General features: G+C 47.2%; 1 protein-coding gene across 1 annotated transcript in view; it reads right to left on the bottom strand.

The window, feature by feature from the left end:
• Positions 1-3,690: 3,690 nt before the first annotated feature.
• Positions 3,691-15,989, bottom strand: part of qvr (protein quiver) — a 50,812-nt gene continuing 38,513 nt past the window's right edge. Inside the window, exon 4 of the mRNA XM_065428886.1 lies at positions 3,691-6,692. Coding sequence (XP_065284958.1) covers positions 6,403-6,692 — 290 coding nt within the window. The 3' untranslated portion in view covers positions 3,691-6,402. The remainder of the gene's footprint in view (positions 6,693-15,989) is intronic.

Raw genomic sequence — 15,989 nt, forward strand, 5'->3', positions numbered from 1 at the left:
CCTCTGTATATATATGACAGGCGACTGCATAATAACAATCAACTTGCCACCCACCCTTCTACAGAGCGCTGCACACCGTGCGTTCTATATCCGATGACGCCCCTAGCATGCCGGCTGGTGACCGCGTAGGCTGAGAGGCTTTCCTGTGTGTGTATATGTATACAGCGTGCGTCGCTGATTTGGTACCACTGTCGCTGATGGAAAAGCTGGATGCAATCCATAAGTGCTTTCAAAACACTCCAATTCCGCCGCATTGTCAAATTCGGCAATGGCGGCATTTCAAGCCAATCAGAGAGGCCGTATCAGACCTCTGGGCCAATCAGACCTGACAAGATGGCGAATTGGACAAACATGGCGGAATTCGACGATGTCCGTGTTAGCACGGCAGCACATGACTGCCAATGCCTAAGTATCAGCCCGCCGTTTTATTCGGAAACGAACTATATCGTCGGACGCGAACACGAATGTTCGATTAGGTGGCACTGCGTTAAGACGTTTAACTGTGAGCGTTTTTCCCCCTTTTCTTTTTGTACGGAAAAGATGGATGCAATCTATTCACGCTCCGGCGTTAAGAAGCTTATACGATTCTGCTTGTTTGCAATAGATAAAGCGTCCAACGCGAACGCGACTGCTCCAGCAGATTCTGCGTCTACTGCAGTCACCACGCTGTCTTGACACGTGGACCACACGTTTCCGACTTTTTCTTATTGCTTCTGAAGGAAATAGGCTTCGACATTTGGTGTCACGGAAATATTACGTTTCATATGTCATAGTCATTTCACAGAGCGCAAGAGTGGTGATGGCATTTATGCCGACAAGTCTGCTATTATCGCGACTACCACACAGCGAGACCGCCATTTAAAGTGTGCAGTCATTCTCAAAAGTAAGAAGATACTTTGCATCTAATGAATGACGCAAGAGGCGCCTGTCGATAGACTTTGCTACCAGTCGCTTCTTTCCAGCTAAACAACGTTAACACCACTATGTTTTGTTTCTTTATTTCTTTTACGGCGATCTTTACCTCTGAGTCGACAACGCCTCTCTCTTTAACTAAACAACGAAGCTCTCGTACGGAAATGCTCCGTACGATGCCCGACTTTTGTCTGTATACTTTTTAGGGCCAGCTCATCGACACTGATGAAGTCGCCAATGTTGATGTTAAATCCTTAAATTTGCAGCAGTAAACTTGCAAGTCAAATTCGTCTTTTTTTGGCATGGTTCTAATCGAATGAAAGAGGACACGGGCCGTACAGAAAGCGATAACGGTCGAGGCATCAAAAGTCAGCGTATTGCGCGAAATTAATGGGCAGTTCGTGCGTCCGTATTTATTTTTTTGCATAAGACACCGGAATGTAGTCGTTCCGTAGCTTGCATTTTCACCAAACTTAGACTCCAACGGTGCGATATTTGACAATGCCTTATCGCGTAGCTGCTGCGAAAGAAGGCCTTTTAATATCTTGCATATCACTGTGAATGACAGTGGATCGCGAACGCCGGCCGTATTCAATTCTTAGACGACTTGAACTTCGGCATGCGGTTATCTTCGGACTTATCTTGTAGTCCTGAACGAGCTGCTCTGATATGTATTTGGTCGCAAAGTAACACCGCTCTCCTGCAGGCAAACTTCTTTCCATCTTCGCTACGTCGGCTTGTCAAGTACCTCAATATCTTGAAGAGATGAGTGCTTGGCCTACGCCTCAAAATACATGAAGTGATAGCACGGGTGTTACGTTGAAATACTGAGCCTAGCGCGGAAAAGTAGATAATTCGTCTAATTGCTGACGTAATGTGCGCCGTTCTGACTGCATATTCACTGTCCCTGCGGCCAAACCATTTCGCGTTTAAAGAATCACGCAAATGGGCCGTCTGGGCAGGTTTTTTTTATATATATTTTCTTCTTTTGTGAGCGTCCGTAAGCTTATAAACTGCCTTCGCGTCTAAAAGGCAAATCAGCACTCTCCGAGCGCACCAACCATAAATGTGTTGTTACACAAAGCAGGATATAAAATTTCTCTCCACAAATATTCTAAATAGACAAACTGGAGTGCGATAATATTTCCTATAGCGTGAGCGGAATGTCTTCTCGTTAACACCTAGTTGTCACCTCATCAAGCTGTTACCAAGCCCACGGGTCAAGGCTCTGTGCACGTTTATTTATCTGGGAAGCCAAAATCCACGGGATCGCCTTTCGATTGGCCACGCGAATAGCTCTCGCACTATCATATTGCACAACCACAGATGAAGATTATAAACCCCTTCGACTCTGGGTAAAACTTTTGCTATCACACGCATTTCCTCACTCTCATCAGAATGCTATCGAAAAGGAGCACCAAGCTTTTCTATCCTGAGCAATTTCCTATACCTACCTTATATTTTATAATTTTCGTACGATGCCTACCTTTTGTACAAGTCTGTCTTTCGGGGGAGGCAGTTAGACATATGCGTAGCAAGCTTTTATGAAGCCCAGCACTCGTACAGCTTCGACTATTCACTGCAAGGGCGCAATAATAAGGAAGTTGAGCGTAAATAGTAAAATATACCCGGGCGCATATGTTACTAAAGCTTTTGCTAAAGAATGGTAAGAACACCAATTTCTAGTAACAATCAGTGAGGCAAAGCTTGAAGAAAAATAATTACACGATAGAACTAGGCTATACGCTGGTTCAAGGTCGCTGCCTCCTTGAACATATCACTTATTTTTACACATGGGAACCATACCGGTAAACTCGAAAACTGCCTTGATCTCTTGCAAGAGGCAACAATTAACGCGATAACATTGTTTCTGTGGGCATATTGCCCAGCGCGGGAGTCTTGCTGTTGCTGATGTGCCCAACAATGCGACGTGTAAGAATACTGCTGTCACTCAAATCGCCTCACGCGATACTAAGTGAACAGCCGACATATCGAACAGCATCGCCGTGATGAACCGCAGACTAATAATAATAATAATAATATATGGGGTTTTACGTGCCAAAACCACTTTCTGATTATGAGGCACGCCGTAGTGGAGGACTCCGGAAATTCCGACCACCTGGGGTTCTTTAACGTGCACCTAAATCTAAGTACACGGGTGTTTTCGCATTTCGCCCCCATCGAAATGCGGCCGCCGTGGCCAGGATTCGATCCCGCGACCTCGTGCTCAGCAGCCTAACACCATAGCCACTGAGCAACCGCGGCGGGTGAACCGCAGACTACGGCAAGGCCTTCACGATCCCTTGGAATATAATGGGTATTTATAGACTAGTAACCTGCACGACCGACGCAACTTAGGCGCACCCAACTCATCACTTACATTCTTCACAAGTGACACTGGACCGCCAAACGCCGCCGTCGCGCTAAGCTATACGAGAGTCATTTCTGCCAAGTGAGTTTGTTCTAACCCTTCGAAGCCTTGACTCCAAGCTTCAAGTGATTCACGGACGATAGTCCATTGAGTCCTAGAACGATATTCCCACAACAAGCATGGGCTGAAAACACCTCCCCGCTTCCAACGTTTCCGTCGGCGATGTCAACGCATTCAAATGAAACCTTTATTAACGAATTTGTTTATCTGCGCTGCTCTGCAAACGTTAACTTTGTTTTCCGTAATACCCACTTCTCCCTGTAATACGTCGGCCTGGAAACAATATAGATGGAATGAAATGAATGCTAGGAAAGTTTAACATAGTACCAACAAGGTTTCTGCAATGGTTTTTCTTTTCTTGCTTGATTGCCTCGTATTATACAAAGAATCCAGATGAAAAATTTTGCTTAAGTTGTGTTCTATCACCCGCAGTTTTCACACAACAGATTAAGATGGGGCAGGGTGTTTACTTTTGAACAATTTTCTGCTGAACTTCTGTTGATTTTCCATCACCTTCTATGGAACTTCTTTTAAAGGTATCTGTGGAACGTGGAGAGGCCATCATCGCTAATGGTCAGACAGCGCTCCATACAGATTACATGTTGACAGCGATCCTCTGGCAAGACATCGGACGCAGTTCCGTGTTTCCTGTAAAACAAGGATTGGCCACTTCGGTATCGACTGGCTGACCGAACGGGCTATGCCGTGAAACGCGAAGGACCCACAAAACGAACAGAATGCCGACGAGGCAAATTACGATGACGACTACAAGAAAGTGGCCGATCCACTCAACCGGTGCTTCTGGGTAACTATGGACGTACTCTTTGATGAGGACATCAGCACAACAGACTCACTTCGCGTAAATTCCTTTTTTTTTCGATGGAGGCGCGGCCGGTGGTACAGCGCAAGGCGGGGGCCAGATGAGGACAACACACATGAGTATCGGGGCGAGGTAGCGGTATAGTTTTATCGGTAAGTTGGCCTGCGTTTAAATAGCTTATCCTGCAGGATCTGTCGTAACTTCATCTATGACGGCGCTATCCGAAGTATAGATTTCATTTCTGGCGCACCCTGGTGGCATTTCCTGGAATGAATAAGCCGCGCGATCTGAGCTAACATGTACAACGAGGCCCCCACCCTCTTCCGGGTACAACCAGATACAACCTCTTGGTTATAACAGTACATTATTCAAGTTAGTTGAAATTCCGAACTAGAGCAAAGTATCGCGGTTAAATGGTATACAACATGGCCCAGCAAGGAGTCTTGAGAACAGCGGTCCATTTCTCTATTCCAAGCTTAGAGCAAAAAGGTATCTCTATATTTGAGAACGCGTTCAAACGGCGCTGGCAACGTATTTGCCTAGGTGGTACAGCTCGTTTTAGCAGTAGCCACGAGCTCATTTCTATATAAAAGAAGAAAAAAATCATTTTTCACGCTGTCATGATTGCAATTAGGGGACGTAATGTAATATGACTCTCTTTTTTTCCCCCTTCTTTTTGATCTAAGAATAGGTCTTGTTAAATTAACAGCTATTCCGGAGATTCGTAAACACAAACACGAAAGATAAGTTTAGGATCACTGTACAAGACAAAAAACGTTGTCGATTAACTATAGCGCGCGTGAATATATCACTGCTGTATTTAAACTTTATCTTCACGTGCTTTTTTTAACCATTGGTACGCGATTAATACATCTATGTACCTTTTCCATGCAGCCAGCTACTTCAAAGAAACATTCTTTTTGTCTGCGTTCTCGTACATTATCGAACGGAGTTCCAACCAGAAAACGACTACCATTCGCATCCTACAGCCAACATATACATATCGGCCACTCTTCCGGCGATCACGTGACAGAAAAAGAAGGAGCTAATTCTACTTATCAAGGTCAATCATGAATCCATACTGTCATAACACATAACGTAAATTTGGGGATAACTCTGAAATCATTCCGTTACTGGATGGAGCGGTGGACCTAGGTCGTACACCAATTCAGAAACAAGCTTTAAATCGCTCTCCGCTTATTATAGTCGATAAAATTGAAAATCATCCGCAAGAGTAGTCACTTGTGTTGCAGCCCTAGTAAACATAAAGATATACAAGAGCGTAACGGTGTATCACGCTTAGACTTCCTCGCATCACATCAGCGGGCATGCTGCGAAAGGAAGTGTCACATAAACATGGCAGCACCATTTTGTTTTTTGTTTTGTTTTTGCTTTTTTTTTCCTTTTTGTGAACCCACAAAGTAATGCCCGAGAGAACGACAGCGGCATCTCTCTTAGGCTTCTGCGGAGATGCTAGCAAATACTTGTCACACTGCTCTACGCATTCGCTTCTCGTGGCGTATACAAACCACGGGGTTTTATTTTTTCTATTTTTTTTCTTTCAGTGCCAAAAATCGCTAATCATTTCCCCGTAGTTCGCGACGACGAAGAATACGAAGCTATTTTTTCTTTTTTTTAGAATTTCGCGCGCCCGCCTCGAGGAGCCTTCGATGTGGGAAACACCGTTACGCTCTTCAAAGTAGCAAAGTGTCAAACAGCAAATCTCATCTGGTTCAGACATTTCCGAGCGAAAAGTAAGAATAGAAGAAGGATTACAACGCTCCGAGATTGATCAGCTACCTCGCCGCTCCAAGGCTCTCGGCGAGAACACCTCATACTGGATAAGTTAGAACGACATCTGGTACTTGTCGGAACGCGTATCTGACTGGACGTAGTCGGCTTGAAGTTGCTGCCGCCACGCCTGCGCATGTGGCCGTAGCCACGTGGCCAGGCTGGTGCTCAGGTGGCACACACCAAGGCCGCGCTGAACCTGCAGACCGGGGCCCGAAGTTTCACCGTGCCAGCCCTCAAGTCGGCGCATGCCTAAAGGTGTGCGCATGCGCACACACTGGCGCGAGGCTGTCCCAGGCGTCTACAACAATAGTGGACGGTGCAAGCCACCTCTGTCACTATCACTCTCTCTCTCATACTCGACTCCGCGCTGGTACGGCGGTGGTGGTGGTGGTGGTTGTGGCCGGTTATCACCTCGTGCAGCGAGGACCAGTCGACACAGTGAGGCCTAGGAAGTCCTCAGCCTCGCACGGGCCTCCGCGGTCGACGTGGAAGGTGAGACGAAGGGCGGCGGTGCGGCAGACGTCATCAGCCTCTGCAAGGCCGCCAGCAACAGCATCAGCAGCAGGACGAGTGAGGATGCGGCGCTGTTCGTGGGCGTGGGGGCCGAGTTGCAGGCGTCACTCTCACAGAAACACATGTGGCCGCCGCCGCCGGATTCGTACATGCACACGTGGTCCACTAGAAACATGTTGATCTGCAGCCGCTCGGTGCACGTCCGCCGCACCTCCTGGTCCTCTGCGGGCGAGGCAACAGAAAACGGCGTCAAGGAGAACCGTTGAACGTGAGGCCCCGTATTCGCAAGAATTCTCTTGTCAGGGTAACGATCAAGCTCCAAGGGGTAATCGTGAGGAAATCACAAACCGATACACCAGAAAAACTACATTGTACATTCAGGTGATACTTAATAGATACACACCCTCCTATCACTCGATTATTTACATAACGCACTAAATTATCAGTGTGTGGAACTGAGAGAGATTCATTTTCTTCACTATTTTTCAGACTGCCTGTGTTGACGCGACTCGAACAGCAGAGCCACCCCAAGATCACCGAGCGGCAGCCTGCCGCAGATATTTGACTCTCTTCATTGAGGTAGGGTCTCACGGGAAATGGGTCTGCAAAGTGGCAACCAAACAGTAAAGCTGATCTGCGGCCGCGAGAGTGTGGCAAATAAATTGATAACAAAGCAGAAGTGTCACATTTTCGGAAGTATTGCGTATACTATGTGCCTATTTGGTCTGATGTAATGATATACGTAACGTGCATGTTGCAGTTCTTTCGTGGAGATGCATGCCCATGTTCCTTGACTTTTTGTATACACGCTATCTTGCTCCACACTTGTTGCTATATTTCATAACAAGTACTAACTACATGAGAACTGACAGATGCAAGCTTAACTATTTCCAGTGCCATCATGTGCTGCCCGTTACCAGAAAGGTTTGATTCTCAAAGGCGTTGATCAGAAGTCTGATCTAGTACTCTGACTCGAAGTCACAGTACTAGGTGTGAGCGCGTATAACAAGGTTAATGCAGAACACGTCGACATGCCTGATTGGCATTAAGGTCGATGTCTAAAAGCAGTGCATTACACTGAGTGGTCATCAGCTACATTTAGGATGTCTAACAGCCCGCATTTCTACAACTTGCTTGCATCCCACCATTGCGACAAGCACGCTTAGCCACTACCCACCATGACCACCACCACCATGACCACCAACGGGCACGCCCGTAACACACCATTCCCATCACCCAGTCTGTCCACTGCATTATTTCACTATGACGCTGGGCGCCTGGTTCCACTATGTCCACTATGTGCCGTTTCCCAATAGAGCAAGCACTATTTCTTTGGACTCCAGGCTCAAATGCCCGAATGTGGAGCACACCCCAATAACATGCACACTTCCTAGCAATGTACAGCAATGCAACACGCAAGAGGATAGCATATCAATAAGGTACCCCCACCCCTGCAGCCTAACTCCGGGGAAGAGCTAGTGGATCGCTCACCAGCGAGGTGCCAAAGCACTGGCTCAGAAAACCTCTGGCCAACTTCATAGAATAATTTATCTATGAAAATGGAGAAAGAGTCAATGCACGGACATTGGGACTGCTAATGGACGTTTAATCTTGATCTGTCGGCGAGCTGTCTTGTCATTCCGCCGGTCGCTGTATCATTGACGGGTGCCCGAACTTACGCAAGAGAAATTTTTATGAATACAGGCCGATATTTTCTCCTGATGTATCCTTGTTTTCCTCGAGGTAGCACATATTTGGGAAGCCTTGTGGAGAGGAGAAAATTCATTAGAGAAAAGGCAAATAGGTCGGCCTGGGCTTGTATGATCTAGCCTGCTACTCCGCACAGGGAAAAAAGGAAAAGGGAACAGAAAAGAACGATGAATGATGATAAAGAGGACAGGAGGAAGGGATGCGTATACACGATAACCACGTAAGAAAGTGGTTTCCCCAAAGTCTCGGAGCCTAGAGCGATGCTCTTCAAATAGTCCATAACAGTCCCTGTAGCTGTTGTTGCTACTGTGCTCAAAGGGTGCCTGTGCATTATGGGAAAAAAATGTGTTGACATGAGTTACTGTATACAGAACACATACAGTAACCCTAGGTTAGACAGCCCCACACCGCAGGCCAACAGCCTAACTTTTGTGCCCTTGACACATACGTTAGCTCACGGCCTGTGATGCAGTTTTAGCAATAAGCCTCGAATATATTTCTTTTGTGTATTTATTGATGACTGTTATAACAGTGTTACAGGGGCACTTTTGATAGCGATCGAGCTCGACGGGATCGAACTTTCTTTTTTTTTTCTGTACTGATTGGCTCCTTTGCACAGGCACGCAGAAGAGAGCCAATGGGGCTCGCAGATTTCGATCGCGTTATGTTTGAACGCTCTTTGCAAGCGTGTGCGTGACATGGGTGCAAGCTGTGCTTAGATGCTCTAGAGCTATTAGCGTGTCATTCGTGAAGCGTAATGTATAATTGCGGCTCGAATTTAACGTCAAGGAACACCACCACCACCACCACCACCATCATCATCATCATCATCATCATCATCATTTACTCTGTCCTGCGCCGACCGATTCCAACTAGCACCCGCGAATTTCCTAATTTCATCGCCCCACCAAGTCTTCTGCCGTCCTCGACTGCGATTCCCTTCTCATGGTACCCATTCGGTAACCCTAATGGTCCAACGGCTATGTAACTTGCGCATTACATGACCTGCCCAGCTCCATTTTCTTTCTCTTAATGTCAATTAGAATATCGGCTATACCCGCTTGCTTTCTAATACAAACCGCTCTCTTTCTGTCCCTTAACGTTATGCCTAGCATTCTTCATTCCATCGCTCTTTGCGATGGAACGTCAAGAATGTCAAGGCGAAAATATAATACAACAGTGTGTTCACTGACGAAACTTTCCCTACGTAAGTGCCTTCGGTGATTGGCCATCGTCAGGACTTTCTTCTTGTTGGTGTGTTGATCTCTGTCATGAGTGACTATAGTCAATGAGGAAACGTTCTTACAAAAGAGAAACATTATGATTACGAGCCAGGAAGCTAACCTGTGATACCTCTATAAAAAATAATCTCTCTGCTCCAAAAAAGAAACAGCAGGAAGTTCGCAGTTCACTCAGGCCTCTCGCGTCTTCCCCTTCTTTCCTTCTTTTTTTTTCGATGTCAAATTTATGTCGACATTCCGCCGCCGGCATCCGCGCCACTCTCAAGTGCTACAGCGACGGAGGAGATGGAGCGTCCCTGTACACCACAGGCTTCAAAGCCAAGTCGTTGTGACGTCAGATTTATTCTGGGTTGCTCAAAGAAACGTTTTTGTCCCTTGCCATGATACACAAACCGTGGCACTAAAATAAGAACAAGCTGCCGCTTTGAGCCAGAGTTTTGGACTGGGGCGCCTCGATGAAAAGTGGTGAGTAAGAAGTGGCGCAGACCGCGGGGCTACAGCACGTGGTCTCGACCGAGGATCACCGACATACACCTCGGGACTCGCACCCGCGACCTAATAGGCCTGGTAGTGCTGACTGCCGGAATAAGTGCAGTAGTGGAGGCAGGCTCCTCGAACGCGGAGCTCACTCGACACATGTCCTGCCTCTTCGAGGAGCTAAGTGCAACTGACAGTAGTTTGGAAAAAACTACCATCAGTCACGTTTTTTTTTTTGTCATTCTTAGTTCTTTAGCTCTATAAATTATTTTTCTTATATTTTGATCAGCCCATTATTGGGCCACAGGTTATGTGTCCATTCTTGGTCCATCCTCCAGATTATATGGGCCACTGTGACACAATGGGTATAGAATGCTTAAATGTATTTATATATGTGGTCGTGCTTCAGTGTACGTACACTTCTCATCAAAATTCTTCCCTCAACGGGCATAACACACCGCCTTCGACCTCGTGACATCGCTGCATCGAGTCTCACATTGGGCGTCCGCCTGATTTGGTGTTCGCATTTCGGCATAGTTTGTGAACGGTGTAGTACACAAACGTAGACATTGCATGACAGTAACGTTATGACCTGTTCGATGCCCATAAATATTTTAAACGATGCGTGAAATTAACGCAGCAGTACGCATCGCATTCAGTCGTATAGGACTCAATTAACCCTTGAGTGTCGTTTTGTGTGTCTTCTCTGTGTCCGTGTCAGTGCGCTGCTTCACCAGCAAAGTATGATGATCAATCACCAACTAGCCCAACTTTCCACATTACTGTCCTGTCAAAAAAGCTTCGTTTCACATATATTTCACCATACGCGTTGGATCTGCCTAACATTTTGTAGTAGCTTTATTGTTTTTTCATATCATCATTATAGACAGCGAGCAGGTTTCAGTATCATTAAACTTTTTTTTTTAGCTGTCTAATTGGCTGACCACTGTCTGGTGCACTGTGGCGCAGCGTGCCGACGGCTGTGTATCCCTGTGTTGACCTTCAGTAAAGAAGGCGAAGGCCTCGCGGGAGACACGAGATTCTCGCGAGTCGAGTGCTCAGCAAGCCCATATAATTAAGGAGTGAAGGCAAAGACGTGTGCGTCGTGCTTGGTTTTGGTCCTGCGGCCGTGACGTCGAAGACTTCATTCATTTATCTGCTTCGCGAGTGCTCCAGAGAGAGGGATATAAGGTAGGCACGGATTTTAACCAGCCCGTCTCTACCCTTCTCTCTCTCCCCCTTCTGTCTCTTTCCCTTCTCCCTTCCCCCGACGCAGGGTAGCCAACCAGACTCGAGTGCTCCAAACACGCTATAGTACGCGTACGTATACGCGTAGACGGCTGCTAGAACAAGCACTTCACGTACAGGTGATCCTTATCGATCTTTCTTTCACTCGCGAAACAGCAGGGACCATGGCCATCGAAAGGAGCACAGCTGACAGCCTTGAGCAAAACTGTAACGTTAATTTGAGAACACGCGGACATACTTCGCATGTACTTATATGCGCCGACCTGGGGTGTTTTGCACTGCACAATGTAGTACGCCGTTTGCGAAAGTGATTTGGGACACTGCTCGTAAGAACAACGAATGTGTGTGTAGAACAGCCCACTGTCACCGTTTTTGTATTTGTATGCCCCTATTACCTCATATGGGCGTCATTTACATGTGTGTGTACGTTTTGTCCTATATTAAAGATTATTTTCACTTATAATAGCGTATTATCTCATCTGTGCGTCATGCGCATCATCTCGCACCACATCGCAAACTCATGCACGCTGTTATCAACCTAATGTTAATGACATCTGCACTTTTCATTCTAGCGCATGTTTTTATTTTCAGGACTGTGTTTAAATTTTGAGTACGTTCTTTTTTTTTCCTTTTCTCTGTACATACTTGAATGATAGCGATGTGTTTTGTCATGATTTTGATTACTTTACTTTATGCATGATTTACCTTTAGTAGGACGGTTACTTACGCATGTGTTATTTTTTATCCATTGTGAAATTGTTCACAAGCTTCCATGTAATCTGGTGAAATTGCCGAGGCTCCTGTACTTTCTCTTTCCTTTACTGATGACAACCATTTTACAATAATTAATGTGCCCATTAGCCGAGACTGCTCAGTCATTCACACAAGCCACAAGGCTTATACGCACTGAAGTTTACCAGTGTATATTTATTTGCGCCGAAATAAACATTCTATTCTATTCTATACTATTCCATTGTATACCTTTCATCCTTACCTCTTTGCCTGACTGATTTGATTAGCCTGCGACGTTTCTCTCTTTATGTGATTACTTCTTTTTATCATTGATACGTGAAAAGAAGTAGCCGTATTTGCTACATTACAAAGTTCGAAATGTGAATTGACTTGCGAAGAAGCTTTCGCGCGCTTATACTATCCGGTTCTGAACTAACAAACCTTTCTTATGTGTTATAGAGCGTTTACTGATTGGCCGGCGTTCGGACAACCACCACTTATAACAGCGAGTGGCGTGGTAACGAGACGAGCCAATCGCAGACGGTGCTTGAGCAAGAGTAGTTTTTGCGACTTAGAATCCCGGTTCACGCCTCCTTCCCAACTTCCTGCCCTCCCCCTTCCGTCACACCCAGTGTAGTGTAGCAAATCAATATGTTGTTGTTGTTGTTGTTGTTGTTGTTGTTGTTGTTTTTGTTAGAATCCCGGTTCACGCCCCTTTCCCAACTTCCTGCCCTCCCCCTTCCGTCACACCCAGTGTAGTGTAGCAAATCAATATGTTGTTGTTGTTGTTGTTGTTGTTGTTGTTGTTGTTGTTGTTGTTGTTGTTGTTGTTGTTGTTGTTGTTGTTGTTGTTGTTGTTAACCTCCGAGACATTTAAAAGTTACGGGGTTTTACGTGCCAAAACCTCGATCTGGTAATGATGCACGCCGTAGTGGGGTGCTCCGGAAACTTGGACCACCTGGGGTTCATTTAACGTGCGCCTATATCTGAGTACACGGGTGTTTACGCTCTTCGCCCCCATCGAAATGCGACCGCCGTGGCCGGGATTCAATCCCGCGATCGACCTCGTGCTTAGCAGCCCAACACCACAGCCACTAAGCAACCACGGCGGATTCCCAGACATTTCTTTTTTTTCTGTCATCTCTATGCGAGGCACACGATGTCCGAGAAGCACGGAGGTCCCGATCGCAGGGACGCCCGACGCGGAAGATATCGGCGCATCGCGACCAGCGAGCACCAATTTCTCGCCTGGCTTTACACGCGCACGCCGTTTTAGACGCAGTGCCAACTTCGCCGCCAGCGCTCGCTCGCGCGTGCGTTCGGGCCACACACAAACACAGACGTACACGCGAGCGCACTTCCCGTTGAGCGAAGGTGTGTGTTTTTAGCCCGCGCGGCGCCTAAATGCGGCTGAGCCAGGGCCAAAGTCGCAGTGCGAGGCGCGCGCCCTATTTTTATATGTCGCGCGTCGAGCTTGGGGTGACGGGCGGCGACGCAGTCCGGACCGCGAGGTATCGCCCGGAAAGCGCACCTGGCGTTTTGATGCCCTTTTCTCGTCGAGCAGGTTGTATTCCTCTTGAGTGCGCGGTTTATTTTTATTTATTATTTTATTTAGAACATACTGCAGGCCTACAGTAGGCCCAAGCAGGAGGGGCGAATACATAATATATGCAGAAAGAACAGGATTAGCAAAATTGAAAAATGTTAAAATACAAGTTGTAACACAAAATACAGCAATAAATACAAGGCTTAGATGCAAAATACAAAAAGTAAACGTAGAAATAAATGGCTCTCAAATTAAATGCTGTGAAGAAAACATTGAGTCAAAAGAATCAGCTCTGGTTAAAAGATCTGGCGGACACCTGTTCCACTCCTCAATGGTGCGTGGAAAAAATGAGTATTTGAAGGCGTTAATCCTATCACTGTAAGGGGTTAATGATTGTGCATGATGATTTCGTGTTTAGCGCGTAGTGTTAGGTTACCCAGACAGAGTGAACGTTACCGGAGGCTGGCCCCTATGGTCGAGAGCTCTGTGGAAGCCATGAGCGTTTCTGTCAGGTCTTGTCCAGTGCGCACTGGGCGAGCAAAACGAGCCGTATGAGTTCTTCCTGCACTTCGGATGATGTAGTGAGCTAGTCCCGAATGGATTGAGGATGGATGGTTGGTGAAGTGTTGAGAGGCATTGTGGTTGGGCTTTTTGTACATATGTGTACGCGTACAGTAACAACGGTGTAGGCCAGGAGCTGTATATGATGAGTCGTTCAGTGGTCAAAGGTGTTAATAGGGAGTGAGTTCGCGCGCCCAGGAGGAGACAGGCAACCACGGGGCTCTTGCCGCTATAGGGTCGGAGGCTAAATGGGTTGGAGCTTGCGTCTTCTTTTTCTTTATGTTTTGATTATTTTGGATAGGTTTTTATGTGGAACACCATGATGCAGCCTGGTTGAGCACAAAATATTAATTTGGTATCGTCACAGTTTATATATACAGATAGAGACAGTAAATATTAACTGCAGTTGGACTTTCTATGTTAATTTGCAGTCCCCATCAAACATGTGACTTCTTTCTCAGAGCCTTCAATAAGCCTGTCATTGAAGATGAAATAAAGCTTGCTGATCTACAGGTGGCTAATTCGCACAGGGAAAGAACGAATACGCAGAGACTTGCAAGTCTGCATGGACACACACTTGTCCCTTGATTAACTGTTCAACTAATGGGTGCACGAGTCCATCCGAGCTCGCTTTCTGTGGTGGCTTCTTTGGTTCTGGATAAGAGCATTCAATCAGCGCGCATTCAACGTAGCGCTAAACTTCATCTACCTTAATAACTTCACCGTGAAGATCCTCTTCCATTGACCATAGCATATGAGACCACTTTGATGTCCTAAACCAACTCAGCACACACCTAGCAACTCTCTCGTTCTTTCAGGTGATGACTTGTGTAAGGTTCCTGCGACGCGCCTTATAAGCTGCCCATACGCGCGTCCGTATAGCTCGTTTAGGTCTCGGCATTCGTGAGAGCTAGCTTCTCTGTAAAGAGAATCTTTGTGAGGTGAAGCCTGCTTCAGCGGTTTGTTTTGTTCTGCATTCTGTGTGTGTGTGCGTGTGTGTCTTGGGAGAAGGGGGGTTGCGTGTTCAAACAACTCCTGTTTCCACAGAGCCAGGCTTTCTCTCTCTACCCGGTCCCTTAAAGCACGGGAGGCATCAGCGCCTTCTCGGAGCATTAATTAACTGTAGGCCACTTATAGAGACATCTGCATGTCCCAGAAGTATCGCCGGTAATGTCCTCATTACGCGATTGTTTCAGGGACCAGCGGGCTGCGTTGCCTAAGACACCGCCTCGCACGGTAGAGCCGATCGTATACAGTGAATGTATAAAACGGCGGTGGTGGTGCCGTGGACGCGTATGCGCGAAGGGAGCGGGGTCATTTCGAGTTAACTAATGCCCGCACGCGTTCTGCTCGACCCCGAAGAGCAGCGGTTCGGCATAACAAGAGCCTACCGGCGGGACTAAACGGGTGGCTGATTCGCGGGCGCGCTCGCGTGCTTCTTGCGGAGCCGAGCACGTCGGGACAGTCCGACAGGGAGCGCTGCTGGTCACGCCTGGACGACGCACGCACCGCACCGCTACGCGCCTCGACTGCCGCGGCACCAAAGGGTCAGAGGCGTGGTCGCGCTCTTGCTAAACTCAAACCGCAAAGAGATGCTGCAGAGATATGGGCCCAGAAACGGGGCGCGCACCACGCTTACAGCGCTGTGGCGCTGGCGGGATCTGGCTCTCGAATACGGCGCAGCAGGAGCCGCAACGTACGCGATGGCTTATGCTAGTACGAGATTGCGGTGGGTCATACAGCTACTGCGCGTTCTTCATCGCAGTGAGATCAAGGAGTTACCAAGCGTGCCAAGTGTACAGCCACTTGCCCGACAACTTTTGGCACGTGCGCGCCGTAGGCTGGCGGCCACCACTGCGCATGACCTAAATGCAATGCTGTATATACACACCTTGGAATACGCGGGAATAGGTGCATCGACGCAAATTTCTGTGAAGGAATCTGAACACGAAACTCCGCGCCGGTGACTCGAGGAGAAAAGAAAGCTTCGCGACACAGGAGGCG

This window comes from Dermacentor albipictus, chromosome 4 (genome assembly GCF_038994185.2).
Source record: "Dermacentor albipictus isolate Rhodes 1998 colony chromosome 4, USDA_Dalb.pri_finalv2, whole genome shotgun sequence".
NCBI classification, from domain to species: Eukaryota; Metazoa; Arthropoda; class Arachnida; order Ixodida; family Ixodidae; genus Dermacentor; species Dermacentor albipictus.